We start from the raw sequence: 27606 nt of genomic DNA on the forward strand, positions 1-27606 counted from the left end.
TTTCTCTTGTCTTTTTTTTTTTTTTAAGTTTACCCTTGGTGTACCACCCATGCTGCCCAGCACAGGCTCCTGTTGCGAGCAGAGGTTGCTGAGCGCCCTCCCTCCATGGTGGTCCACATGCTTGCTTTTCCCATTGGGCATCCCAAGCAGTCAGGATCATCTGTGTGGTCAGCTGTTGGCGCCCCTGGTGCAGGGTAAGGTTGGGGACTTGGTTCCACACAGTGGTGCCTGCTGCGAGACGTGATTTTCCTCTTCAAACACAGACTCCTCAGTTTTTGCACAAAGTAAATTTGTTGGCAAATAAATTAGTTGACCCTTTTAATGGCATTGGCAGAAAATTCATTCCTTATAGAACATTGTAGCTTTATTCGTAGCCACTAAATGTATGGTAAAAAGGTGTGTGGTATGTCTCTTTAAAACAGTGTCTGGTGATGGCTGCCATTTCCTTAATATTTGTTATTTTGTCTCCCCGTCCCCCTCCCTCTCCCGGAGCTGAGGACTGAACCCAGGTCTACCACTGAGCTAAACCCCAGTCCCTTCCTTAATATTTGTAACAGAAGTTTATGTGTTTTGTTTTATCCATTTTTTATGGGAGCGTTTGTTACACATTTGGATTTTTACTTTGCATCACTGTATTTTCTACCTAACTTTAAAAGGTCTAAAATCAGCCACAGGTAATATTAATTTATCAATATATTCAATTCTGAAACCCTCAAAGGTCACATTATTGGTTTCTTCTGTGACTGTAACGTTTACGAACTCTGGGCCACCAGACCTTTGTGCTCTAAGTAACTTTTTTGCAATGTCACCAGTTTTTCGTGTCGGGCACATAGCTGTGGAGTCATTGCCATATCTAAGAGTTCCTCAGGTGTCTGCCAGTCTCTGCCTAAGAAGGAAGTAGTTTATAAAACAGCCCATATACAGCAGTTCAAATAAAAGCAGGTTGAACTGTTTCTTCTCCTCCACTCAAGGTGACCATACACGTGGAGATTTCAAATTCCTGCACTACCACAGAGAGGATGTGTGACCCCTTCCCTGCCTAGTGAAGTAGGGTAGATGCTCCTGACTTGTCTTGGCAGAGCTGAGAACTCAGGTGTGGCCCTCCTGTGCCTGCCACCAGGGACTGGGGTCTTTCAGAGGATTTAGGATGAGGAGTTGGCCTTAGAACCCGATGTTGCACCCTGAGGTGCTCTTGTAATCTGAGATGTTGCTTGCCTCTGGAGGATGCTGGTGGCTGCGATGAGTGCCCTGGGAGCACCCCATAGAGATTTGTAGGCTGCAGGGAGCCCACAAGGGCAGAGCTGTGGCTTCCTTAGCCTTAGGCCAGCAGGTGGCTTTAGTCACACTAACAGTTACTTCAAACAAGGTGTTGCTCTTAAGAGTTTCATGTATAAAGCTGAAAAATATGTCATACAAATGAAGCTGTCTGCACACAGGTAAACAAACCCCCAGCAGGGTCTGAAATGCCCAGGTAGCCAGCGCCCAGATGGCAGAATGATTCGGCCAAAAGAGACTTGCTTACTGCCACTTTTCTGTTGTCACTTGAAGTGTCTATAGTAGGATGTTGATAAATGGTATTTTAAAAATAAAATCTTTGGGTCAAAGGAAAAACTTAACCCCTTCTATATTTTTGTTACTAATAAATAATGCTTTTGTAAATCCAAATAGAAAACTACTTGTATGTTTTCCTATTGAGTGGTACTTAACGCCTTCGGGGTTAATTTTAAAATGTACTACTTGATTAAAATTTCCACAAAGTTGAATTCCAATAACTCAAAAAATAAAACATTTCAAAGCTAGAATGAATTGTGTGTGGTGTGTGTGATGTGAGCCAGCAGAGTGGGGTGGGATGCTCAAAGGAGCCAGGTGTGGGGCAGTGCGAGGCCATCCTTGGCTACAGAGTTCTCCAGCATGAGAGCTTTCATTCATAAATAAGCAGATGGGACTCCCTCAAGCATCAGAATATCCTAGAAACATGTCCCACGGAGCTACTTTGAATACGAATATGCTCATCGTCTGGGCGCCGGTTAGTGCCACCTAGTAGAGTCCTCCTGCTTTAAGTGGTTTGGCTACAAACGCTTACTTTCACTACTAGTTGTTAAAACAGTCATCGGCTTGTTTTGAGGCCTTGGGTCTCCCATACTACTTTTCTACCTTCTGGTGTAAACTAACATAGAGCTTAGGTCATCCTGTCAGACACCTGGCTCAGCCACCTCACTCAAACCAGCATCACCCATGGGCAAGATCTCAACCGCACGCCCCCTGCTGGCCACAAGGTGCATTGGCTGTTTACACCGTCTTCTCTGCAGAACATTCTGCTCTGTGCAGCTCATCTCATTTCCTTGTAGGAGCAAACTAAGTTTAAACTCACTTATGTCCCCGTTGCTACCGCCTCCAAATCTGCAGCTGTTCCTACCTCATTTTGCATACTTGGGGACTTGTGTTGCTCAGCTTTCCAAATAGCATCATATAGACTTGAGATGTATCAGCATTTTTCAGGATCAGTCATTTGAAAATGATCAATCATGTGGACTGGAGAGATGGCTCAGTGCTTAAGAGCACTGACTGCTCTTCCAGAGATCCTGAGTTCAAATCCCAGCAACCACATGGTGGCTCACAACCATCTATAATGGGATCCAGTGCCCTCTTCTGGTGTGTCTGAAGACTGCTACAGTGTTCTGGTAAATTAAAATTATTAAAAAAAAAAAGATCAATCGTGACTTTCAGGTACCTCTGTGCTTTCAGTTCATCAAATGCTCTGTTGCTGTAATAACCGTGGCTGGTAAATTCTTTGCTGTTTTTTTCAGTTTCAAAATGGCTGGAGAGATGATTCATTGGTTAAGCATACTGGCTACTCTTGCAGAGGACCCAGGTTTGAGTCCCTGAACTCATCCGATGGCTCACAACTGTCTGTAACGTCAGTCCTAAGGGATCAGTGTTCTCCAAAGACACAGGCCTACATTCAGGCAAAACACCCAGGCTCATAAAAGAAAATAATGAGCCTGGTGTGGTAGCACGCCTTTAATCCCAGCACTCAGGAGGCAGAGGCAGGCAGATTTCTGAGTTCGAGGCCAGCCTGGTCTACAGAATGAGTTCCAGGACAGCCAGGGCTATACAGAGAAACCCTGACTCGAAAAACCAACAACAACAACAAAAAAAAGAATGAAAAATGAAACTCCACAAGAGTTGACCACCTCTCTCTCAGTATGTAGCCCTGACTAGCCTGGAACTCACTATGTAGACCAGTCTGACCTTGAACTCAGTATAAGTGTGTCTGTTTCTGCCTCCCAAGTGCTGAGATTAAAGGCCTGTACCATCATACCCATAAATTAATCACTTCTAGGGTGAAGTCTAAACACTTTAATGAGGACATGGACCGACCTCCACTGTGTGTGTGTGTGTGTGTGTGTGTGTGTGTGTGCGATACAGCCTAGTATCTTCCCCACTGTGGTCCGAGCCACCCCCGGCTCCTGTTTGACAAGCATGAGGACCTAGAAGCCTAAAACTCATTCTGCCTTTAGTGAATGAATCTGCATAGTCTGCTCCCAGCATCTCTTGTAGGTCCTGTAAGTGCCCACACTACAGAACGGCAAAGGCAGAAAGCAGCTTCATAAGAGCCAGTGTAGAGAGGGGTCTTGAGAAGCAGAACTAGTGGGGGCTAGCACAAGGGCTCTCCTACAATGCATCACTTCGGGCAACTCACAACTGCCTGTAACTCCAGCTCCAGGATATTGCATGCCTTCTTCTGGTCTCTGTGGGTATGCACCCCCCCCCCCCACAAACACACACTCACAGTGAGAAATAATGGAGGGGATACAAAGGTCAAGGAGGTGGCCAGACTTCATGAGGGAAGCTCTGGTGAGTACGGGGTGAGTGAGCTAGGGAGATGGGCATAGCTTACCAGAGTACAAAGGAATCAGACGCTGACATTTGAGAACCTAAGGGAGATGGGTATACTTTTTTAAAATGTGCTTTTTGTTTGTTTTTAAAGTTTAAGAAGCTGGTGAAGAACCAGGTGACAAAATACCTTAACAGTGAGCCTCTGGTAACAGGCATCAAGCCTGCTGGCCTAGGTGGTGATAGCTTCCCTAGGGGCTAACTTAGCACTTCGGGACAGGGAGTTCAGCTCAGTGATGTCTGCAGGGAGGATGGCAGTCCATATAAGTAGCAGGTCAAAGTAGCTGAGGGCTTGCTGCGTCAGCGGCATACTTACCTTTAATTAGAACTCGAGAAGATGCTGGGCGTGGTGGCGCACACCTTTAATCCCAGCACTTGGGAGGCAGAGGCAGACAGATTTCTGAGTTTGAGGCCAGCCTGGTCTACAGATTGAGTTCCAGGACAGCCAGGGCTACACAGAGAAACCCTGTCTCGAAAAACAAAAAACAAAACAACAAAAAAAAAGAACTTGGGAAGATGACCACGCTGGCCAGCCTTCTTAGGAAACAAGGTACCCATTAAATAGAAGGCTTTGTGTCTGATGGTAGAAAAATAATGGCCAATGCTAGAAGTACAGAGAAATGTATTCTTTTAATTACTGAAGACAGTACAAACTGATATAACTTATAAAAATTTAGAAATATGTTTCTAGGCCATGAAAATGTATATATCCTTTGGCCTGATGAACCCATTAATGGAATTTTATACAAAAAAAAGACCAAGAACAGAATAAAGCTCAGCAGATACAAGTATGTTCTAGTCACAGCAACAAAACCATCCAACTGCCCACAGGGAAGTGGTTGGGCAAGTGCTCCGGCCGCACACGCGTGAGCTCAAGGCAGCACATGAAGAGAGTGGTCAGCACTGGCCCTGGAGGGGTGCCCTGCAGGACACAGGGTGGGGGGCGAAGCTTCACAGTGGTAAAATGAAGGTGGGCCCCTCACATTTGTCATGCTTACACACACACCTAAAAATTCATGGTATGAGATGCATATGCATAGAGAAAACAGATGCCCGAAACATGGAGAACATGCAGGGTGAAGTTCTGATATGTTTATCCTTCTCGGTACACTGTGTGCTGTGAGTACACTGCTCAAGGGCTAAGTGATCTGTTCACACTGGTGTGAGTACACCTCTCCAAGGGCTGGGTGCTCTGTTCACACTGTGCTGTGAGTACACTGTTCCAGGGGCTGAGTGCTTTGGTCACACTGGTGTGAATGCACCACTCCAGGGCTGGGTGTTCTTTTCACACTGCGGTGTGAGTGCACTGCTCCAGGGGCTGGGTGCTCTGTGCTGAAGTCAAGGAAAGGGCAGTGGGACTTTTGCCGCTCCCCCCCCCCACTTTTTTACTCCCCCCCACACACTAAGTGTGCATCTTCAGAAGTTAAATATACAGTGCTAGAGTCCAGTTCAAGACGGGAACACTGTCCAAAACTTCAAAGTAGGTGACTGAAATATTCCTAGTGTTAAGTGTTACCTGTGTCTGCCAACACTGGAATACTTCCCCATCTGCAATAACTACCAATATCAACTAAGTGGTTATGCCTAACATAGAGACCTAGCTATTGAAAATAGTAATTTTCTTTTCTACATCTTTTGTAAGGGCCGGTGGATTTGAAGGCTAATTAAATTTGCCGTCAGTGTTCTGCAGGCTTTTGGAGCCAGCTCCTTTAGCGTGCTCTAGGAGTTTAATGGCCTTGTCAGAGTTGTCAATGTTTCTCAGCAGAGTCTCCAATCGCCTCTTGATTTTCTTCTGATCCTCAAGAGCGCAACCGATGACTATCGATTGAAACTTCTGGTCCACCGGCCCAGGTGGCACCTCCGATGAGCAGGCACTATAAAGTGACATTAAGTGGCTCTTGGCATTCCCCAGGTCATCTAGGAACTTGCTGACCACCTCGTCTATAATCCTCGTGGCATGCTTCAAGGATTCCTCCTGCTGGGGGTTTCGGATCGTTTCCACCGAGACCTCAACCGTGAGGGTCCGGCCCATCAGACGGTTGGCAGTCAGGTTTAGTTCCTCTCTTTCTCCTAAACACGAAACATCAGTCAGTATGAGGCAGAAACTCCCCTCGTCAGCAACGCCACAGCATGCACTTGCGCTATCTCTAGTTTCTGTAAGCACTTCTGTAAATTTTTCTAAAGATAAAAGCCAAAACTACTACGGCATATCAGCATAACTGAGGAAAAGTCTTCACACAGTTAGGGCCAGAGATCATCCTGAGTCCATGTGTCCACAGAAGGCAGAGGCATGGGCAGCTGGGATGCAGCCAAGCAACTTCAGAGCGAGCAGAGGTTAGCCAGGATGGCGAGGGCTCACAGCGGGGGCGGGGACACTGTGCACGTTCATCAGAATACACCACCCACTGCCAGCCAAGAAAGAACAATAGGAATGGAGGGCCAGTGGGCTCCTCAGCAAGTCCTGGCCTCCTCCCCAGCAGACATACTCAAGCTGACCTTGGCCAGTGACTGGAAGCTGTGGCAGCCATGAACTCTGGTAACATTTCAAGATTTACATGGGGCTGGTGAGATGACTCAGCGGTTAAAAGCACTGACTGCTATTCTGAAGGTCCTGAGTTCAAATCCCAGCAACCACATGGTGGCTCACAACCATCCGTAATGAGATCTGTTGCCCTCTTCTGGAGTGTCTGAAGACAGCTACAGTGTACTTACAAGATTTACACAAAACCGTCCACAATTCCTGTCCTTTCCCATTCCAGAACTCTCTTAGTCATTGATCTTTTACCACGATGGTGAATAAACAGGCTAGGCATTGTTGATGGAAAGCATTTTGGATCTGGGAGTTCAGCTGCTTATCTCCGCAGCTCTCTAGCCCATTGTCTCAGGACTGTCATACTGCTCAGATGACCTCGACAATGCACTTGCCGGCTCTGCCTCAGATCATCTCAATTAATCTCTACTTTTGCCTAGTCCCTCTGCTTTTATTGTACCTGCAGTCAGGACCTTGTTAAAAAAAAAAAAAAACTGTGTGAGTGAGGTGAGCTGCAGGGCTGTACTACCTGCCCACCCTGCTGGCACTCACATGGCTTCTCCCATCATCCCTGCCAGTGTTAGGGGAGCACTGAAGGGAAGAGCACCGACAGACAGGCAGCGGACCGACGGACAGCGGACCCACAGCTGCAGGTGCACCCCAGCTGCTGTTACTGCTGAACTGGGTTAGGCACACCCAAAGTCAGGCAAGCCCTGACTCATGCGCAGCACAGACTCCCTCGGCCTCTAAGGCGCCCGTCTGGAAACAGCTCTCACCGTCGCTAATCTGCCTCATGTCCTGGCTGTTCTGGATACTGTGGATCATCTCCAGAAGGATTTCTTTCTCCTGTTCAACAGCAGTAGCTGCGTCTCTCAAAGCTTCCACCCTGTGTGAATGGGCAAAACAAAACAGTTGTTATGGGAACAGTGTCCTTCCTGGTGATTGTCCTCAGCTGCCGCCTCAATCAGCTCAAGTTTAAAGGACAGCAAGAACACTTTTTAAAATGTATTTCTTAGTTGCCAAGGTGAGAGACCTCTCACCTTTAATCCCAGGAAGGTAGACCTCCAAGTTTGGGGGCCACCCCAGTCTACGAAGAGAATTCTAGGGCAGCCAGGGCTAAACAGAGAAACCTTGTCTCAGAAAGAAAACAAGTGAATGGCATTACTTTCAAACAGTTTCTTCCCTGGGTATTACTGTTCTGTCAAAGGCAGGCCTAGAACTCGCAGCAATCCTCCTGCCTCGGTGCTTAGGCAGCAGGCAGCAGCCACTCTCTCTGGACCCTGCATGCTCGGCTGTTTCCTGCTCGGGGCAGTGTTAGACTCCATGCTCATTTACGTGGATTTGTTCTTTAAAAACTCTCTATTAGTACACTTGGATTTTGAATTTGTAGCCATCTCTCTCTCTCTCTCTCTGGGTCCCTCTTTCAATCTCTTCCCGGCTTACTCTTCAGAACCGCCCAGTTCCTGGGGATCAGTGCTGCGCTGTCCTGTGTAGAATTCTCTTCACTCTGACCACTCAGAGATGGCCACTCACACTCACTTCAGTGACTTGAGCTGGAGTCTGCATGTTCAACACATTGACTCCTTACTGGTCAGACACGATAATCCGTAATCATCTGTCCTGTGAGCTTTGAAGTTGGCCCTCACCAAAGAGATACCACCCCCCGCCCCCAAGATAAACCCAGAACTCTATTACCCAGGGTGGCCCTGTGCTCGGTTTCAGCCGCAAGCCCCTGGGATGACCCGCATGTGTTAGCCTATCCAGCTAAGGGAGCCTCAATTTACTTACAGGTTTGCTGTTATGTGCCTGAGTGCTTTGGCTGCATCTAAGTGCATCATGCACGTGCCCGCAGAGGGCAGAAGAGGGCGCGGACTCCCCAGGAACTGGGGTTATGGATGGTTGTGATGGATGCTGGGAACCAAACCAGACCCTCTACAGTAGCGGCCAGTGCTCTTAACCACTGAGCCACCTCTCAAACCCTGTTGTTGTTGCTGCTGCTGCTGCTGTTATTACTGCTATTATTTTGCAACAGGCTTTCCCGGCATAATGCAGGCTGGCCTTCCTGCCTATGATTCCTGAACGATAGGAAGAGTTTTCAGTCTGCTGTGGCTTTGTGTGTGGCTTATACTTTTGAAGTTTTAAGTTGCTTTTCTCATACTCTGGTCATAATATTTTTCCATATTTTATTTATAGTTTTACCTTCCTGGTATTTATTTGTTAAGTCCCCCGAAATAGACTCTGACATCACATCAGATCCTGTTCTACCTATACAAAGTGCACCTTTTTAATCTCTCCCGTGATGAAACTGGCTACCCTCACCCCACACTTGCCTTACATCATCACGGGCTCTGTCCCATGTAATAATTGGTAGAATGGCCTCCCCACCCCCAATGGTTATTCTGTAAAGATAACATAGATATTTATCCCACCACATAAACTGTACAAGTTTGATTTCTTTAAAAAATGGGGTAGGGCGCGCGGAATTTGACACCCTTTTTGACAATGTAATTTAATTTATATCTTGTTTTCTTCAGTTTTTTTCTTAAGATTTACTTATTTAATGTACATAAGTACACTGATGCTCTCTTCAGACACACCAGAAGAAGTCATCAGATCCCATTACAGATGGTTGTGAGCCACCATGTGGTTGCTGGGAATTGAACTCAGAACCTCTGGAAGAGCAGTCAGTATTCCTAACCACTGAGCCCTCACTTTCTTCAGTTTTATAGATTTTTTTATTAGCTTTTAAATATTCTTCAATGAAGCCTTATGGATTTCTGAGTGCTCTAGAGACCTTATGGATTTTGTTGCAGAAAATTGTAATTACATCTCGGTCAATTATTACTGCTGGAGACATGCTGTTTCTGCTGGCTCAGCTTGCAGCTGGCCATATCAATGGCATTAAAGTCGAACGGTTACCTGCCCCATCTATCATTTCTTCCTAGATGATCATACCATCTTTTAGAAACCTTTGTGTCTTTAAAACAATTGTTGTCTCTTTACAGCATTGACTGCTGTCTTCTAGTTCTGTACTAGACAGTTGCAGGGATGGGGTTTTGCCTTTTCCCAAATTTAAAGGGAAAGCCTCTTAAAGATTTTGGTATAAAACCCTGATTGTACCATAGCACACTTTATTCATTAACATACACACACACACACACATAACTACTATTACTGCACACGGAGAACAAACCTAGTGTGTTTGACTCATGAAAAGCAAAAGAAAGCTGGGCAGTGGTGGCGCACGTCTTTAATCCCAGCACCTGGGAGGCAGAGGCAGGCAGATTTCTGAGTTCGAGGCCAACCTGGTCTACTGAGTGAGTTCCAGGACAGCCAGGGCTACACAGAGAAACCCTGTCTTGAAAAAACCAAAAAGAAAGAAAAGGAAAGGAGAGGAGAGGAGAGGAGAGGAGAGGAGAGGAGAGGAAAGAAAAAAAGAAAAAAAATCTCACCTACTTAAGAGATTTCTGTTTCCAGGTCACTTTTCTTACAGGTTACAGTGACCACATTTCCAGCTTTTGTAGAGAAATATTGACAGATGACCCTAGAGGTGAGGCCATGGGCAGGCATTCAAACCAGACCACTAGCCAGGGAGGGAACTGGTTCACCAACCTTTTATTAGCTCACAGCAACCCCAAGACCTCCATTCTCATCCCCATCACCCACCTGTCAACCCCAAAATAGCAAGTAGCCGTTAGGTGTGACACTCACAGCCTGTCTCTAAGAGCCAGTAAAAGCAGACGAGGATTGTATGTACAAATCTGGCCACAAAGTAAGGCAGGGCAAGAGCCCCCTCCAGCTTCCCTGGATTACAGTACTGTCCTCTGGCAGATACATAAGCCCAGTAGGTAGGAAGGAGGCCCAGCTGGCACGAGTGAGAGATGTCTATAATTAGGAACTCTAATTATGACTCCCGTGTTTTAGGGAAATGATGCACAGATGCTCACAGGCCAGATTCCATTCTAACACTCGTATTAAATGTGAGATGACTGCGGGATGAGGGCTGTTCTAAAAAGGGTTCCTGTACAGTAATCGGTTATGGCAGGGAGTCTGTGGAGCTAACTAACACAACAGATGTAAAAGGACACAACTTAGGAGAAAGTTTATCTATGTATAAAAAACCCATTTTGAGCCGGGCAGTGGTGGTGCATGCCTTTAATCCCGGCACTTGGGAGGCAGAGGCAGGTAGATTTCTGAGTTCGAGGCCAGCCTGGTCTACAGAGTGAGTTCCAGGACAGCCAGGGCTACACAGAGAAACCCTGTCTCGAAAAACAAAAACAACAACAACAAACAAAAGACTGTTTTGAGCTAGGGATAGAGCTTTGTCATACAGAATGCACTTCAGTTTGTAAAACCTCGGGTTTGATCTCCAGCATATATATATATATATATATATATATATATATATATATACATACATATATATGTAATCAGAAAGTTCTTTATACATAACATAATACAAGTTGCCAGTGGAATACACTTATTTATATATCTATACATTTGCCATGGGCCTTTCATTTGCTGTTTTTACAGCATTCTTCCTTATACTTAGGATCTTTTAAAAGATTTTCCCCTGGGCAAGAATGTTCACAGCTTCCCTCTTCCTTTCTGTTAAGGAGACTAATACCTCCTGTGGAGCTTGACTTAGTCACAGTTCTTATTGCTGTGATACATCACCATAGCCAAAAGCGACCTGGGGAGGAAAAGGCTTATTTTCCAGACTCTTCCATATCACAGTTCATCACATCAGGCAGTTCCGGTGCTCAGACCACAGGGCAGGAACCTGGAGGCAGGAGCTGAGGCAGAGGCCACAAGGAATGTTGCTTCCTTGCTTGCTCCCTCATGGCTTGCTCAGCTTGCTGTCTTATAGAACCCAGGACCTCCAGCCTAAGCACAGCCCCATCCACAATGCATGGGTTTCTTAAACACAAATCACTAATCAAAAAGAAGCTGAGTGTGGTGGCACATGCCTTTAATCCCAGCACTCGGGAGGCAGAGGCAGGCAGATTTCTGAGTTCGAGGCCAGCCTGGTCTACAAAGTGAGTTCCAGGACAGCCAGGGATATACAGAGAAACCCTGTCTCGAACCCCCACCCCCCCAAAAAAAAGACCTAACACAGTCAGTTGGTCTAAACCTGTGGGTCACAACCTCTCTGGGGGATCAAACAACCCTTTCACAGGGGTCCTCTAAGACCATTGGGGAACACAGATTGGCATTACAATTCATAACAGTAGCAATTCTACAGGTCTATGGCTGGGGAACACATCACAACATGAAGAACTGTATGAAAGGGTTCCAGTGTTAGGAAGTCGAGATCTTGCCTACAGTTTGATATTAAAAAAAAAAAAGATTTATTTATTTATCTATTTAATGTATGAGTGTCTATCCACATGCATGCCCAAATACCAGAAGAGGGCATCAGACCCCATTACAGATGGTGTGAGCTACCATGTGGTTGCTGGGAATTGAACTCAGGACCTAGGGAAGAGCAGCCAGTGCTCTTAACTGCTGAGCCATCTCTCCAGTCCCCTACAGCTTGATCTTAATAGGCATTTTCACAACTGAGAGTTCTTTCTCCCACATGGCTGTAACTTGTGTTCTTTTCTTTAAAACTAGCCAGGAGAACACTGTTTTGTTTTACACACACACACACACACACACACACACACATAACCGTACCTCTTCTTTTTTGAGACAGGACCTCCTGTATCGCAGGCTGGCTTGGAACACACTTGAACTGCTGCTTCATCAGCTTCTGCCCACTAGTGCTGGTTTTACAAGCATATCCCATGCCTGGTTTAGAAGTCTTGGTGATGGAACTTCTAGGGCTTCATGGTTACTAAGTCAGCATTCTTCACCGCTTGGCTTGTTTAAGACCATTCGCACTGTTTTATCGGCTATTGCTGTACTTAAAACTCGATTCACAAAACGTTGCCTACGTAGCTTTCCCGTTAGTTTGCGATTAGTGACTGACCCTTAAATGCTGCCTGCCTCCCTATCATTCCTCAAGTAGCTGGGACAGATATATATAAACACAATCTTAATACACTCAAGCGATGACTCTTCTCTTGTTGGCAAGGGGCAGTTCTGTGTGGACTGGGATCCAGGGAGCAGCTACGTGTGTTACCTGTTCAAAACGTGAAAGAACACACCCTCACAAAGCAGCTGACTGGGCAGAGCTTCTAGAAAATTCCACATCACCTTAAGCAGGCTTTGGCAAAGGTATTGTAGAGAGAATTTTCACAAGCATAAAGCTGGAGCACCCTCACCTGGTCCCCAGCCCGCAGGTGTCTCCTGAGCCTGCCATGGCGGTGGAAGTATAAAATGTCAGGTGCAGGCAGCCGTCCCTAAACAGCAGCGCACAAAACTGCAAGCCAACCACCAGCTGTGTGAGGAGCTACTGCTGACTTTGCGGAAATTTCCTCCTCCACACCCCACCAGACACCAAAGATAAGGAGACCTCGGCTGGGGCCGAACGAAACAAAGCAGGATTGAAGTTTAACAAGGTGACTGACCGAACTGACTGAGAAATTCAGCACGAGTCAACCGATACGTATGACGTCAGCACGCGCTGGTTTCACGGTGGCCAATCTGTACATACTATCACGAACACCGGCTCATTTGGCAATGACAAAATTGCGTGCTTTCATAAACAGGGAGGTGGCCGCCACTCATCTCTGTGGATTTATGCGAAGGGGGCTTTTTCTAAAACACATTCTTAAACTCATAGACCAGACTCCACGTGAGACCCTCAACATCCCGATACTGTCAGGAATTGGTTTTCCCAGTCATCAAAATGCTTGTATTTCATTCACTGTCAGCGTGAATGAACCACTAACCAGTAAGGCAAGGCACCTAGTCCCTCAGTTTCTTCCACCTCTATCCCCGGACAGGGTCTCATGTGTCCCAGGCTGACCCAGAACTCCTTATGTAGCCCAGGATGACCAAATCTTCACGACTCTAGGATTTGGGCTACAGGCATGCACCACTATGCTGGCTTTCTGAAGCCAGAGATCAAGCCTACGCTTGTGAACATGCTAAGCAAACATCCTTCCAATTAAGACCCATCGCACCCCAGCGCTCTCATTGATAAAAGATAATGCCCTCCTCTCCCAGGGGCTTTATAAGGTTGAAATTACAGTGTGCACGAAAAGTGTTCCTTCTAAATTACAGACTGTTACTCCAAATTAAATATGGTGTCAACTTGTTTCGTGGGTCCTGGAACACTGGCGCATCCTAACAGGAACCTTAAACAGTAAGAAAACAAAGTAGGCGGGTGGCCCGTTTCCCTGGCTCCCGCTGGCAGTCACCCTTTCCTGGCTGAGTGAACTGGAAAGGAGCTGCTCACTACAGGGGGGGGGGGGGTCGGTTTTGGGAGATGTGTAAAGAGCCAGCCTCCCAGTCCTGCCAATCATTTATCCCTCCTTGGCCAATGTCCAAACCCCAGCCCTGGAGCAGCTACTCGATAACTGGCACGTTCTAGGTCTTCAAGGTTTACTGAATCAAATGCTAAATCGATTTTCCCCTCCTTTAGTAAAATCATATTCATTCACATATCAGCTGGACAGTTTGAAAAGTGATATTCAAGACCAGGACAAATGGTGTTGGTCTGAGCAGCTGGTCTCTAGGCGAAGTCCACTGCTCTGGACTGAGACACACTGTATATATCTGAGCTTCAAGTTCTCATCTGTACAATACAGATAATGGTAACTCCCACAGAGACACGCGGCCTAGCCTACAGACTAATGCTAACGTGGATTATTTACAACCACTAAAAAGTACAGTATTTAGCCTTAGCATGTGCAGAGTCCCCATAGAACTGGTCATGAAAATCAGGAAAGGACAGGATTATCTTTTTTTTTTTTTTAAAGATTTATTTATTTATTATATGTAAGTACACTGTAGCTGTCTTCAGACACTCCAGAAGAGGGCGAGTTACGGATGGTTGTTAGCCACCATGTGGTTGCTGGGATTTGAACTCTAGACCTTTGGAAGAGCAGTCGGGTGCTCTTACCCACTGAGCCATCTCACCAGCCCCAGGATTATCTTTTTAGAGAAAGCACCACAGGAAAGGAGATGTAGTTAAAAAAATTTTTTTTTAATGTAAGAATATTTTAATTTAAAAAGTTTTTAATTGTAATATTATAAGCCATTTAAAACCAATGGCACCCTTTACCAGCTTGTAAAACAGGGCTAAACATTTTAAAGCATTTTTAGATGCCCCAAAGGTCAGTGCATCCTGCAGGACAGAAAGCCTTGGGTGTGGTTTCAGTCTCACGAGGGAGCAGGCTTTTGCTGTTCACAGAACCCATTCACCTGAATGGAAGATCGCACAGGCAACAATCCAGTGATTTCAAGTAGTACCCTGTCCACTGCTGTCCTCAGACGTGTACACTAAGGAAGCTAGGGGGAGTCACAGGAGCATCGTCCCCATATTTAAAAAGTCTAATTTTGAATACTGTCGTGCTCTGTGGCACTGTCCAGGTGGCTTCTAAAAAGGGCCCCTAAACCTTCCCAGGCAGCATCTCTTTCTATTTCTTTGCCCCTTCTGACATACTTACTTCTAAGTGCTCATTACATTTTTAAGGGAGAAACAAGACTTACAGAAATCTGCAGTTACTGATAAAGGCCTTGAACCATTAAACACAGAAATAAACCCCCTTCAGCGCAACTGTTAATAAGTAACGTAATTTAATCGCTTATGTGCGGTATTCAGGATTCCTTTGATAGTAATCAGACACTAGAATGTCTATGCAAACTCCAGACTTTCAAGAGGCCCCCAGGAGAAGAGCAAGGACTCAGCACACAGGCTTAATTAAGTAAGGGTTCAGAACAATGACTCAGCGTGAAGAGTCACAACTTCCTGAACCCTTTCAAGGAAAAAAATCGGAGCAGTTGGGAATATACTGTCAAAGGTCAGAGCCTACCTCGCACAAGGAAACATTCCCCTCTCTTCAGAGGGGCTTTAAGGCTGAGTCCCCTTTCACAGTGCATGTCTCTTTGTCTCCCTCCGGGTTGGGGGACATAGGGTTCAGGTTTCTTTTGTGGCTACTCCAGAGACAGTGAAAGTTTTCTCACCTTCCAGTTCTTTTCTCCTAATAGTAACAGTAATGAGGGCCTCTGAGTAACGAATACTGCGGTGCAGACACACTTCCCTGTGTTTGGTGGCTGCGTGGAGGGAGATTCATCTCCCTCTTATAATTTTGGATCATAGTCTTCTGCTTACGCAGAACCCAGAGAAAACTAGGGAGCAACGTGTGTGTCAGGGCATCTTGATAAGATTTTCATGGAACACCTGCACATGATCAAAACTTGCACAACTTTGAAGACGTTAACATTTCCACCAGATACATAAGGCTCATGTGGTTAAAGCCAACCAAGTGTTCACAGCATTTGTTAGTAGTATTCATGAGTTAGAAATTTTACGACCAGGCTGTCCCCGTGTCAGAATCTTAGGGAGAGTGTGACTCCTGCCTTTGGTGTTTTCAGGCCTGCGATTGGCACTTCCAAGGTGTCAGCCGTGTCTTCTAAATGTACAACAAACACGGACAGACTGCAGAGGGCATTGCACGTGGTTGAGAGAATGAAGGATGGTATCCAACTTCGGTACCTCGCGCGGTCTCTCATGAGTCCGATTCTCGATGATCCCCGGGAGGGGCCGTCCTGGATACCCCACCTCCCCCTTACACTTGTGTTACTATGAAGTGATCTGGGGCAAAGAAACTTACTCCAGTGTGGGGTGAGGGGGGACCACACCAACCTGCTGCCTCCCTCCTGGAAGCAGAAAAGTTAAAGGCAGAGGGGGACCGCGCAGAAGATTCTGGAAGTTCTGCAAGCCGCACTTGCTCGCCATTCTGCCGGGCCGGGGGAGGGGAGCCCAACCGGAGCGCGCCCCCGCCCGCGCCCGCCCCTGTGCGCGCCCCGCGGCCCTCACCTGAGCTCCAGCTGGTCCAGGCTCTCCAGCAGGCGGCTGGAGCGGTCGGCCATGGAAGACGAGCGGCAGAAGCGGCCCTCGTGGGCCTTGGCGCTGATCTTCGCCTGGGCCATGAGCTCCGGGGGTCCTCGGCGTCCGCGGGCAGCAGTGGCGCGAGCCGCACGTCGCCGTCACCACGGGCGCCGCTGACGCGGACGGCACCGCCCCCACCTCCCCGGCTCTCCACCCCCGAGGCCGTGCGGCCAAACAAGGGCAGGCGCGGTCGCAGCCGCGGGCACGCCAGGGTGGGGGACCCTGCCCTGGCGCCCAGGGCCTCCGCCGGCCCTCCCAGCACCCACGATTCACAGCAAGGACGAAGTGGGTGCAGCCCGTGAGAAGAGCAGGAGACAGTCCAGTGCACCCTAGGGCAGTCTCTACTTGCTCGACCTGTCCGGTGACCAGGCAGGCTCGGGAGAGGACAGGGAAAGCCTAGACCACAGGCTCCAAATAAGGAGAAGCCAAGTGCATCTGTGTTGTCTCCCCTTTCCAATGAAAGGATTATTACTTTCACACATAACTTGTTTAAACCCTCTGCGAATGATATTCAGTAGGCTCATATGTCAGAAGCTGCAGAGGTCAGTAGGTCTGAAATACGAAGCCGCATCTTAAAGTTGTGTTTTGTCCTTTCAGTGTACAGCGTACAGAAAATGGGAAACAAAGTACATTTACATCCTTTACCCAGAACTCAAAGCCACCAGGTTACGGAACAGAGACAAGCCCCTTAAGTACAGCTTCTAATCCTGTCCCCACCCACACTCCACCCCGAACTCATCTTAATACTAATAAACGGTGGATTATCTTGGCTTCATTAAACACTGTCATCTCACGACACAGCCGTGAAATCTGAACATTTTGTGGACATCTTGAAAGTCTGAACTTGGGCAGGTCTCAGGTCTAATGCTCCTCTGGAGGCTGACAAGGGGTTGTGTAACTTGGGCCAAGGTGGATTCAAGGCTAGGCTGGGTAGCTTCAGCAAGCGCTTATGTCAAAGGAAAAATAAAAGTGGCTGCAGACATAGCTCTGTTGGGTTGGCAACGAAGCCAGGCAGATGTGGTGGTTTGAATGAGATGCGGCTCTCTAGCACTTGAACACTGGGGAGGCCTAGGTGTGGCCTTGCTGAAGAAGTGTATCACTCACTGTGGGCAGGTTTGAGAAGACCAAGCTATTCCCAGTGTCTCTCTGCCTCTGCTTGGGTTTGAGATCTGAGTGCTCAGGACATGTCTCTGCAGCCATCATAGACTCATAGAGATACCCTCTGTATCTAAGGCCAATTAAATGCTTTCTTTTACAAGTTGTCTTGGTCGTGGTGTTTTATCACAGCAGTAGGAAAGTAACTAAAATGGCAGGTATCTTCAAATATGTTTGTTTTAATGTCTCCACAAGTTGAACATGCAGAGGCATCTCCAGACTAAATTACTACAGGTATGCTCCTGTCTAATGACGCGTCTATGCTCTTTTCCTTATATAAATTATGACTTTAAACTGAGCATGCTTCCTTCATGAGTATGTACAGGATTCCTCAAAGAAAAAATAATCCCTCAGTGCTTCCTGAGTTTGTGGAGAGCTTTGCTTTGGTAATGGCTCTGGAACTCTTCCTGCCTGGTGCAGGTTGCAAATCTTTGTCTTTTGTATCCTGGCGGTGCCTAGTTTGGCTTCACAATCAGCAAAACAGGTAATCTTCAGTCACCTAGCCTAGAATCACCCTGGGCTCTTTCACTCTTGTATCCTAGATACAATCCATTAATAGGTACCAGGTCTACCTTCAGAATCCTTGATTCCACCAACACATCCTCATCTGGTCAGTCTTCACCTGGATGACTGCAGAGCCCCATCTGCTCTCTCAGCATATGTCTTGCCTCTCCCATGTACCCTCAACACAGTATTCAAGCACAGCAGACTGTACCATAAACTCTTCGAAACCTCCAGTGGCTCATCAGGGTAAACATAGGCAGCATCTCTCAAAGTCAGGGGCCATCTTGTAAGTGTTTCACATTGCTCTTTCCTTAGGCTCCTTCGACTCTTTGCTTAAGCTCATTTATCAGTGAAAACTTCCCTGGATGTTAAACATGTCTTCTGAGTTGAGCCCAGTGGCGCCTATCTGTAATTCCAGCAAGCTGGAGGCTAACCTAGGCTACACAGCAAGATGCTGCCCCAGATTTGATGATCCCCAGAGCTGCAGGTAAGCTCAGTTCCAACCCTGTACATTACCCTCCCTTCTTCAGTCCGCACATCACCCAACAGATACGGAATTTTTTTGGTTTTTCTGGTTTTGTTTGTTTTCTGAGACAGGGTTTCTCTGTGTAGCCCTGGCTGTCCTGGAACTCACTTTGTAGACCAGGCTGGCTTTGAACTCAGAAATCTGCCTGCCTCTGCCTCCCAAGTGCTGGGATTAAAGGCGTGCGCCACCACCACCCGGCCAATAGTTTTATCTGCTTGCTTATTATCTAATACTGTCCATATAGCCCACTTTCCACGTCTGAGCAGTAGAGCAGGAGCACTCAAGATCATGGTCACATCTCAGGTACTTCAAGCAATTGCTGTCACATGGTAGATTCACAATAACTTGTGAAAAGATGAATTAATAATGGAATGAACAAAATTAATATTACAAATATACTTGTGATAGTAATCTACAACTTTGTTACTAATGACTCCTGTTTAAATTACAAAGCAGTTTTATAACATTTATAACATTAGTAAGTAGAAATGCAGTTAATGGTGATGACATTACCTCTTCTTAGTCGTCTCTGAAATACCCCTTTCTTGTCAAACCACAATGTTCAGCTCAAAATGCTGTGCATGCTGTGCAGCCACTAAGCCACATTCTTAACCCTGAAGCTCCCTCAGAGACGGTCGGTACACACCATGCTTAGATGAGCTCCACGTCTTTCAGGGATGCCCATTTTGCTATTTAGCAAACTCCTGCAAGTGTCTTTAAGGTCTGAGGAGTACCTTTAATGGCCTTGCTTGACACCTTAACATAAAATGTCAAAGCAGCTAGGGATGCACAGTGACACCAACTTAAAAACAAAAACAGGGGGCTGGAGAGATGGCTCGGTGGTTAGGAGCACTGACTGCTCTTCCAGAGGTCCTGAGTTCAATTCCCAGCAATCACATGGTGGCTCACAACCATCTGTAATGGGGATCTGATGCCCTCTTCTGGTGTGTCCGAAGACAACGACAGTGTACCCATATACATGAAATAAAATAAGAAAACAAAAACAGAAGAAAAATAAACAACACTTTGGTTGATTTTGCAATATGAATAACTCTCAAGTTATAATATCTACTAAAAAGTCTACGTAGGGCTACTCAGAAAGCACAAGAGGATGGCGATGTCACAGACCATCCTAGGAGCTCGCTCGCTCACTCCTCCAGGAGAGCCTGAAGTAGGAACACGAAAGACCAGACATTCCATTTCAGACTAAATTATCCAGTGCTGCAGAGGAAAGAGAAAATTCAAGCCACATCTTTCTGTTTTAGCAAAGACAATAAGCTTGATATTTAGAAATTTGTTATGTTGTCCTCCTGTCTCAGACTGAGTACTGGAATCACAGGCATGCCCAGCTAGAGAAATGTATTTAATATTGACAAATTATATGACATTTCTGCCCAAATATCATGAAACGCGCACATCAAGGCAATGAGGCGCTGCTTCTTCCGCTGGTAAGGTTCTTACTCCCAATGAAGCGCCGACCCTTAAGAACTAAATATGCCATCCCAGATCAACTCAATGAAGAACTAGACAGCCCACATGAAGCTGAAGTTGTAAGGAGTTAAGAATTATTCCTGAATAGACTAGACTTCAGCCCTATTTCTTTAGAAGTATATTTATATAAAAAAATTATATTAAAATAAGTTTAAGTCTATGCATATACTTTGATTCCAAATCATACAAAAGTCTGAAAGGGATAGAAAAGATTTCATCTTAGCTGCTTTAAAGATGTTTTTATTGTGGTAAGGTGCAACTGTAATCAGAGCAAGCATACAGCTGCATGATAGCACATGGAACCTCACTGACTTGAATCTGTTTCTGTGATCAATGTGTATCGCTCTCTTCTAATAATCATAAACAGTCATCTCCAAGGTATATTATACATTAGGGTCACATAACACAGAGAATTTCTGGAAAAAACTGAGTTATGGCACCTTTTATTTATATTCATTTTCACTCCTAAAAAAATAAAAGAGTCATTTGTAAAGTACAAAAAAAGATGCAATGCTAAGGAAAGAGAACTTTACACACCTTTCCTCCTAGAAAACGGCTGTAACCTAAATGCATGAATTCTACGTTAGTTGGAGAAACGTGTCACCCATCATATTAGAATATGAGTTTATGTTTCCATTGGTATGTATTCTCTTCCTTCCATTCATTATTTACACAATAGCACAAAATACAAAGCAAATACGAGATTCTGAACATAGAAAAGAATAACACATTTGTGATACATTTATCCTAGTAGCTTCCTGGTCTCTTTTAGAAAACAGGGTCAAGGTGTCATTTTCCTGAGTCTCTTCAAGGCCACTTGATGCTGTGTGGTAATATCTTTAATTACATCTCCTCAAGACTCCTCCTGATAGCTTCTTCTAATTCCACATCTGCATTAAACAAAAAAAAAGATTTTAAAATAGGGCAGACAGCAGACAAGTATCATGTGTTGTCTGAGTTTTATTAACACATTTCTTTCCAAGTAGCAAACTTAAAATGCAGTCAAGTTCCTGAATGGCCATACAGTCTCTTAAAACAGACTCTTCACAACCTAAAAATGTAAAAAGGCATTAGTGGAGTCCTGCAAAGAAAGCAGTGAAAGCCATAAAAAGGTTGCAACAAAACAAAGTTCATCCCTGAGAGAGGAAAGCTGCAGACACAGGGTCAACTTCACAGCTTGACTGCTGTGCCTTTCCAATCTATGTATACATAAAATGGCCGGACTCTGGAACTAAAAACATAGCTCAGAAGTTAAGAACTCAGGCTGCTCTTGCAGAGGATCCAGGCTCAACTCTCAGTACCCTCAGGTTCAGTTCTAGGGGACCCGAAACGCTCTTCTAGCCTCTGCAGGCACCAGGCATGCACGTCGTGTACAGACATACATGAAGGCAAAAACTAATATGCATAAAACACAAAGAAATTTAAAAAGATGACTCCAGACTCCACTCTGAAGGACACACACTTAATGCCCTTAGGAATCCATAGATAGGGTTTTGCTCTGCCAGAAATGCTCAGCTGTGTAGACTGAGAGTAAAAAGGAAGAAGCGCCACAAAGTAAGAAAGCAACACACATTGGGAGAATTCCCAAGGTAGCCCAGAGAGGTGGCTTGGTGGGTATGGTGGGCACTTGATGGCCTGAGCTTAGTCTCCTGGAGTCCACAGGAGTCTTCTGACTGCCACATACATGCAGGGATGCACTCCCACCCTCAACACGCACACAGCACACGCGCACGCACGCGCGCGCACACACACACACACACACACACACACACACACACACACACACATGGCAAACCAACAGAGGAAAACCTGAGGATGTAAGAAAACATGTTAAATGCTGGCTATGGAACAGGAAGGAAGGAAAGATAACAACAGAAGAACAGGAGAGCACTGAGGGATTGTTACTGCCCTCCTCACTGACCATGCCTGATTAACAGTAAGTACTGTTAGGTAGTCAGCAGTCTGCTCTCAATGTGGGATCCTGGACCCAGATTCAGAAAGAGCACAGCAGACCCATATTTAAACCCAAGACTACCTGAAACGTTAATGAAAAGCAGCCAGCCATCTACTTCCCCTAACTTAGAACCCTCTCAGGACAAAACATGTAGCATGCTCTGTGGGATAGGGGGGATGTGCTGTAAGCCAGAAATAATAACCCAACAAAGACTGCAACAAAATATGGTTTTTGCTCATACAATCAACCATTAAACTCTGGTTAGAAAACTTAGTAACAGGGTCTCTCTGGGAAGTTAGGGCACCCAAAAGTGTCTGGTGTAAGAAGGATTTATAAAGCCATGCATGTGCCTGGACAGGATGTCAGCTCAGAAACCATATGAAGAGCCTTGCATCACTAATTCATCTACAGGCTTGACACACATGTGGCTGGCCGGAGGGGTCCAGCACAGAGTAACCTGCAAAGACAAGGAGAGGTGGGCTTTAGGTTTCTGGAATTCAGGGAAATTTCTGTCAAAAAACTAATCAAAAAGCCCAATGATCACATTAGGAATATAGTTTTTCCAAAACTAGATTGTAAAAGTCAAGTGACTAACTGCCTATTGTATCTGTATCAAGAATGGAAGAGGTAACACTTGATTTCCAGAGGTCATTCTATCAATCTAGCACCATCCACAGCAAAAGAATATAAACACCCAAGTATGCAGGATGGGCCAGCGACTATAATACAGCCTCTAAGGCAGGCAACTGGATCCAGTGTTTGCATAGCCACTGCACGTTATGTGGCTGCCTGGGTGTTCAGAATTTGATACTGGTTCACAGACACAACCATCACAGGAGGGAACAGCTTAGCTTGCCCCAACAAAGCAAAAACCACAAGCAAATTTACCTGCCTTTGACACCATCTGTTAAAACATTGTTGGGAAAGATTAAGACATTAATTTAAGGAGTCCTAAACTTTTGGAGTTTGTCTCAAACAGGTTGCAGTAATTATCCAGTAGCAGGAAGACAGGGTCTGGTGGATCTAACACACTTTTAAGTTCTTACTGTAACTTCATCTATCCGACAAGCAATCATTACCGGTAGCTCATGCTGTGCTAGGTTCTGGTGAAGCAGTGATAAGCATGGCCTTAACATCATCACCAGGGAGCTCAGCAGGGATGAGAAGACAAGGATTCAAGTGAACCTGGTGTGGTACAGTCAGCTTTCTACAGATAGCAGCTATAGCTCTGCCCCAAACCAGCGAAATGTATCTATGTATGTGGTGTTTACCTGTAATCTCTGCTACTAGGGAGGCTGAAGCAGTAAGACTGTGAGTTCAAGGTTGCCTCAACAGTGCAAAAGACAACCATCTCAGCAAAACCAGACAAAAGCAAAACCAGTCCATCAAAGGGAAATGACATTCGAGCTGTGTACTGTGTAGTGTAGCAGCTCTCAACCTGTGCATCATGGCCCTTTGGATGCCAAACGACCCTTTAAAAGGGGCTGCCTACGAGCACCAGAAAGCAGATATTTATATTTTGATTCACAAGGGTAGCAAAATTACAGCTAAGAAGTAGCAAGAAGGGCTGGAGAGATGGCTCAGTGGTTAAGAGCACCAACTGCTCTTCCGAAGGCCCTGAGTTCAAATCCCAGCAACCAAATGGTGGCTCACAACCATCTGTAATGATAACTGAATCTCTTCTGGGGTGTCTGAAGACAGCTACAGTGTACTTACATATAATAAATAAATAAATCTTAAAAAAAAAAAAAGCAGCAGCAAGAAAATAATTTTGTGGCTGGATGTTATCACAACGTGAGGAACTGTATTAAAGGGTAGCAGCATGAGGAAGGGAGAGAACCAGTGATGTAACGGAAAAGGAAAGAGGAGGGTTCAGATCCCTGCCGCGGCAGGGGACGCTGTAGGCTGACTATTGGACTGAAGGCACCATCAGGAAACAAATCACACTGTCTCGCCCCTCTGCTTGTCTACGGACATAATCTGGCATTTCAATTTCACTAGTGGGAAACTTAAGGTATTGTCTTCTGGAGTCTTTGATCTGTTAAATGTTTGAGACAGGGTCTCATGAGCCCAGACTAGTTCCAGATTACTAGGCAGCCAAGGGTGGCCTTAAGTGTCTGATTCTGTCTCTGTTAACCTCCACATCTGGCTCTATGCAGCATACTGAGCAAGCACTTTACTGAGCTATGTCTCCAGCATGTTACTTGAAATTTTTTTTTTTTTTNAGAGAGAGAGAGAGAGAGAGAGAGAGAGAGAGAGAGAGAAGAGGGTGTGCTTTTGCTTCAGTCATCCACTATCCTCTCTTTTAATTAGAACAGCAAACTCTGAAGTTCTGGGATGAAGCAGAGGACATGTTTGTGACCGTGTTTTGTGACTCTTGCATTCAGTCAGCAGGTGCTGAGACTGGGTTCAAATGTCAGTGAAGTCCATGGCTGAGAGAAGGATTTGTGAACTTGGAACAGAGTCCAGTAGGATGGAAAAGAGAGATCCAGTTTGAGGGATCTCTGCCTCATGCCTGTAACCCTAGAACTCCAGAGGCTGAGGCTGCAGGAGCTCAGGTTCCAGGTTAGCTTAGGCTACAGAGAGTAAGGATGTCTCAACCCCAGTAAAAACTGAACCAAACAAACAAGGTAAGAAGGTAGAAAGGCTTGGAGCAGCTTTCTTTATGATTTGTTTGTTTTACGTGTATGAGTGTCTGCTTACATGTGTGTTTGCGTACCACCTGCATGCAGTCCCCAGAAAGGTCAGAAGAAAGCGTCAGATTCCTATGGAACCGGAGTTACAGATGATCGTGGGCCACAGATGATGTGGGTGCTGGGAACTGACTCTGCTCTGCAAGAGCAGCCAGCCGGTGATGTTAACTGCTGAACCAGAGTCTCTCCCTTCTTCCCTCCACCCCAACCCCCAAGAGCTCTTTCTTATTGAGAATGGAGAAGTTACGTGCCTCCTTTTCCTCTCCCAAATGCACCTGGCAAGCTTTTGCAAGCCTCTCTGGAAAGCTGTGGGAACACTGACTAACCTACCTATTCATCTTCGCGACCGTCTACATGATGGACAGAGAATAGATTTCAATACCAGTTCTCAGTGACTCCTCAGGAAGCCTGAACCCATTCATCTGCCACAAGAAGCTTTAGGTCAAAGCAGAGGTGAGAATGCAACGTAAAGCCAGTCCAGACTTGGGTCCTGGAGCCACCACGCCCTGCTGGGACCCCAGAAGGCTCTGAAATGCCTCGAACTCTCAGTCCACACGGTCAGAACAGCACTATTCCAAACCTGTAACCATTACCAGAAACTCCAAAGTCCAAAGGGTTCACTGAGGAGCAGATTTCAGTTCATGTTTTATTTTTAAATTTTATTTTATTTTTAATGGTATATATGTGTATGTCCGTGCATAGGAGCGCAGGTGTCCACATGTAGCCCTGGCTGTCCTGGAACTCACTCTGTACACCAGGCTGGCCTCGAACTCAGAAATCTGCCTGCCTCTGCCTCCCAAGTGCTGGAATTAAAGGCGTGCGCCACCACGCCCGGCTACTTGAAAATTTTAACAGTAATTCTTTCCATAAACTAAGAAGCATAAAAACATTCAATGTCCTCACTATAAAATGGATTGCAAAAATAACAAAGTGGGGGAGGTTCTGAAATGTACCCAGCTGCACACAATGCAGATTGACCAGGGTAGCCAGAAACCACAAAAGTCAAACATCCCAATATGTGGGTAGTTAAAATTCACAATTTTGACTGGCATTTCCTGGAATTAGTCATAGGTTTTAAAATAAAGGCTGCAAAAGCCTGCTACTGTGTTCAAGCCTTCGAAGACTACATCTCCTTTTCAATCATCTTACGGAAGGAAGAATTTTTTAGAGGAAGGAATACTGGGACAGTGAAGGCAAAGGGAATTGTTAAAGATGACACCACACACTGGGGTGGCAGGTCTTACCCTCCGTGGCCCTGAGCTCCTCTGCTGGAGATCCTTTCACGCCAGAGCTATCATCGCTGTCACACTCTGCAAGACAGAAACGCAAAGGCAGCTCTGAAAACACCGTGTCCTGCCCTGGGTGTGAACCACCATGGTTAGCCAAATGATAGTATTTTCAAAGATTTTCTCACACCAAGTTTATTCAGTGGTGCCCCATTGCTGGCCCAGCAGGGCTTGTTGTTAATGCTTATATTTTCAAACCAGAGGCACTCATCGCTATAAAGGACAAATAAAAGCCTTAACCGACAATGGCAACATGGCACAAAGTCACCCAGTTTCATAATGGCTTTCGTAATGAAGCTCCCAGGTTCTATAAACTGCAATGATTGACCAGGTGTTGGGGGAGGGAATCACTTCTGCTATAACCAATGACCTTGTTATATATTTGGCTAATCACGTTTAATCAAAATTTAAATGAACATCTATCAATGTGTCAATATACAGCTGTATGTAAGAAAGATATACATAGCACACAAATATATAATAGGGACTGAATTAAGGTCAAATATAACTATAAATATAACTAGTAAATATAACTAGTACTTGCTTCTGCAAAAACACAGAAAAACACCAGAAATTAAGATTTTACTTACAATTTGAGTAAAAATTAAATTTTTGTACTTCATTATGTTTTTGCAGAAATTTGTTTTGCTATTTAAACATATTGCTTTAAATACTTAAAGCAATGTCTTAGAGAAACATTTTATTTAGGTTTAAAAACAAAATCCAGCTTCTAGAATACAGATATTAAAAACAGAAAGAGCTGATGAGACGGCTCAGCTGCTAACGGAACTTGTCACGCCTGAGCGCGCAGGGGAGGAGACCCACGGCCTGCATGTGCTTCTGTGACCTCCATGGTGCACATGGGTAAGAAAGTGCAATGAAGTTTGTTTTAAAAGAGAACAAAGGGAGAGAAAAAAGAAAAACCAGCAACAAGAACAAACACCTACAAAAAAAAAAAAATGTATCAACAGGTTCTGTGCCTACAGTGTAAAGTCTAGGTCAGCCAAAAGAACAGGTCCAGACTGTCCCTGGTGCTTCACCTCTTGGTGGGGGTCCTAATACTTGGAGCTGTCTGTCTGTCTGAACCAAGTGTGGCACACACTGCTGCAGAGCAGGTTCTCCGGCCTCAACCACCTGATCGATTGCACAAACTGAGAAAATCATTAACATTCTTCCACTTTCAGCCCTCTGTACAGAATTAACTGGACTATAGAGACTCAGAGGCCAGAGGCAGATTGGCCATCTGACTTACTTCAAAAATTGTTTAACAATGCCTAATTCTACAGCTATGGTACTGCCTTGGATGCCTAGATGTTCACTGCACAGGGCAGCTTTTATATGCACTCTCTTAAGATAGATTTAAAAGTCTGTATCTTTGGCTCTACAGACACAAATTACTTATTACTCTGATCTTACTCATTTAAAGTAAAGCTACAACAAAATGCATACAGCAAAGTCTTAGGTCTGTCCTCATAGAAGACTGCTTATGAAGTATCAGGTAACAGTTATCTGTGGCAAACTCGTTCTCTTTGCTTCTCATTCTCAAGAGAGGACACTGTCCACG

The 27606-nt window shown here is 45.5% G+C and overlaps 2 protein-coding genes and 1 long non-coding RNA gene across 5 annotated transcripts in view; 1 reads left to right on the forward strand and 2 right to left on the reverse strand.

The window, feature by feature from the left end:
- Nucleotides 1-4672: 4672 nt before the first annotated feature.
- On the reverse strand, nucleotides 4673-16616 carry Bag2 (BCL2 associated athanogene 2). The gene is made up of 3 exons (XM_021157091.2): nucleotides 16362-16616; nucleotides 7204-7313; nucleotides 4673-5967 (listed from the first exon to the last, which is right to left on the reverse strand). Exons 1-3 carry the CDS (start codon nucleotides 16472-16474, stop codon nucleotides 5558-5560), a joined length of 633 nt encoding a protein of 210 aa, XP_021012750.1. The 5' UTR covers nucleotides 16475-16616; the 3' UTR covers nucleotides 4673-5557.
- Nucleotides 6994-27287, forward strand: LOC110290599. The gene is made up of 3 exons (XR_002377469.1): nucleotides 6994-7317; nucleotides 26211-26215; nucleotides 27277-27287. It is a non-coding gene; the product is annotated as an uncharacterized LOC110290599 (long non-coding RNA).
- The window catches only part of Znf451 (zinc finger protein 451), a 54915-nt gene continuing 47642 nt past the window's right edge, over nucleotides 20334-27606 (reverse strand). For all 3 annotated transcript variants that reach the window (XM_021156802.1, XM_021156863.2, XM_021156724.1), the window contains 2 exons: nucleotides 26001-26066; nucleotides 20334-20999 (listed from right to left, as the gene is read on the reverse strand). In XM_021156802.1, the coding sequence (XP_021012461.1) occupies nucleotides 20953-20999; nucleotides 26001-26066 (113 nt within the window). In that variant the 3' untranslated portion in view covers nucleotides 20334-20952. The remainder of the gene's footprint in view (nucleotides 21000-26000; nucleotides 26067-27606) is intronic.

This window comes from Mus caroli, chromosome 1, assembly GCF_900094665.2.
Source record: "Mus caroli chromosome 1, CAROLI_EIJ_v1.1, whole genome shotgun sequence".
NCBI classification, from domain to species: domain Eukaryota; kingdom Metazoa; phylum Chordata; class Mammalia; order Rodentia; family Muridae; genus Mus; species Mus caroli.

What these genes read in the sequence shown, in the direction of transcription:
- Bag2 (XM_021157091.2), bottom strand. Translation starts at nt 16,474, where the DNA reads ATGGCCCAGGCGAAGATCAGCGCCAAGGCCCACGAGGGCCGCTTCTGC. An exon ending in CTGGACCAGCTGGAGCTCAG is followed by an intron (nt 7,314 to 16,361) that starts GTGAGGGCCGCG and finishes CCATTCACACAG; the next exon opens with GGTGGAAGCTTTGAGAGACG. An exon ending in CATGAGGCAGATTAGCGACG is followed by an intron (nt 5,968 to 7,203) that starts GTGAGAGCTGTT and finishes TTTCGTGTTTAG; the next exon opens with GAGAAAGAGAGGAACTAAAC.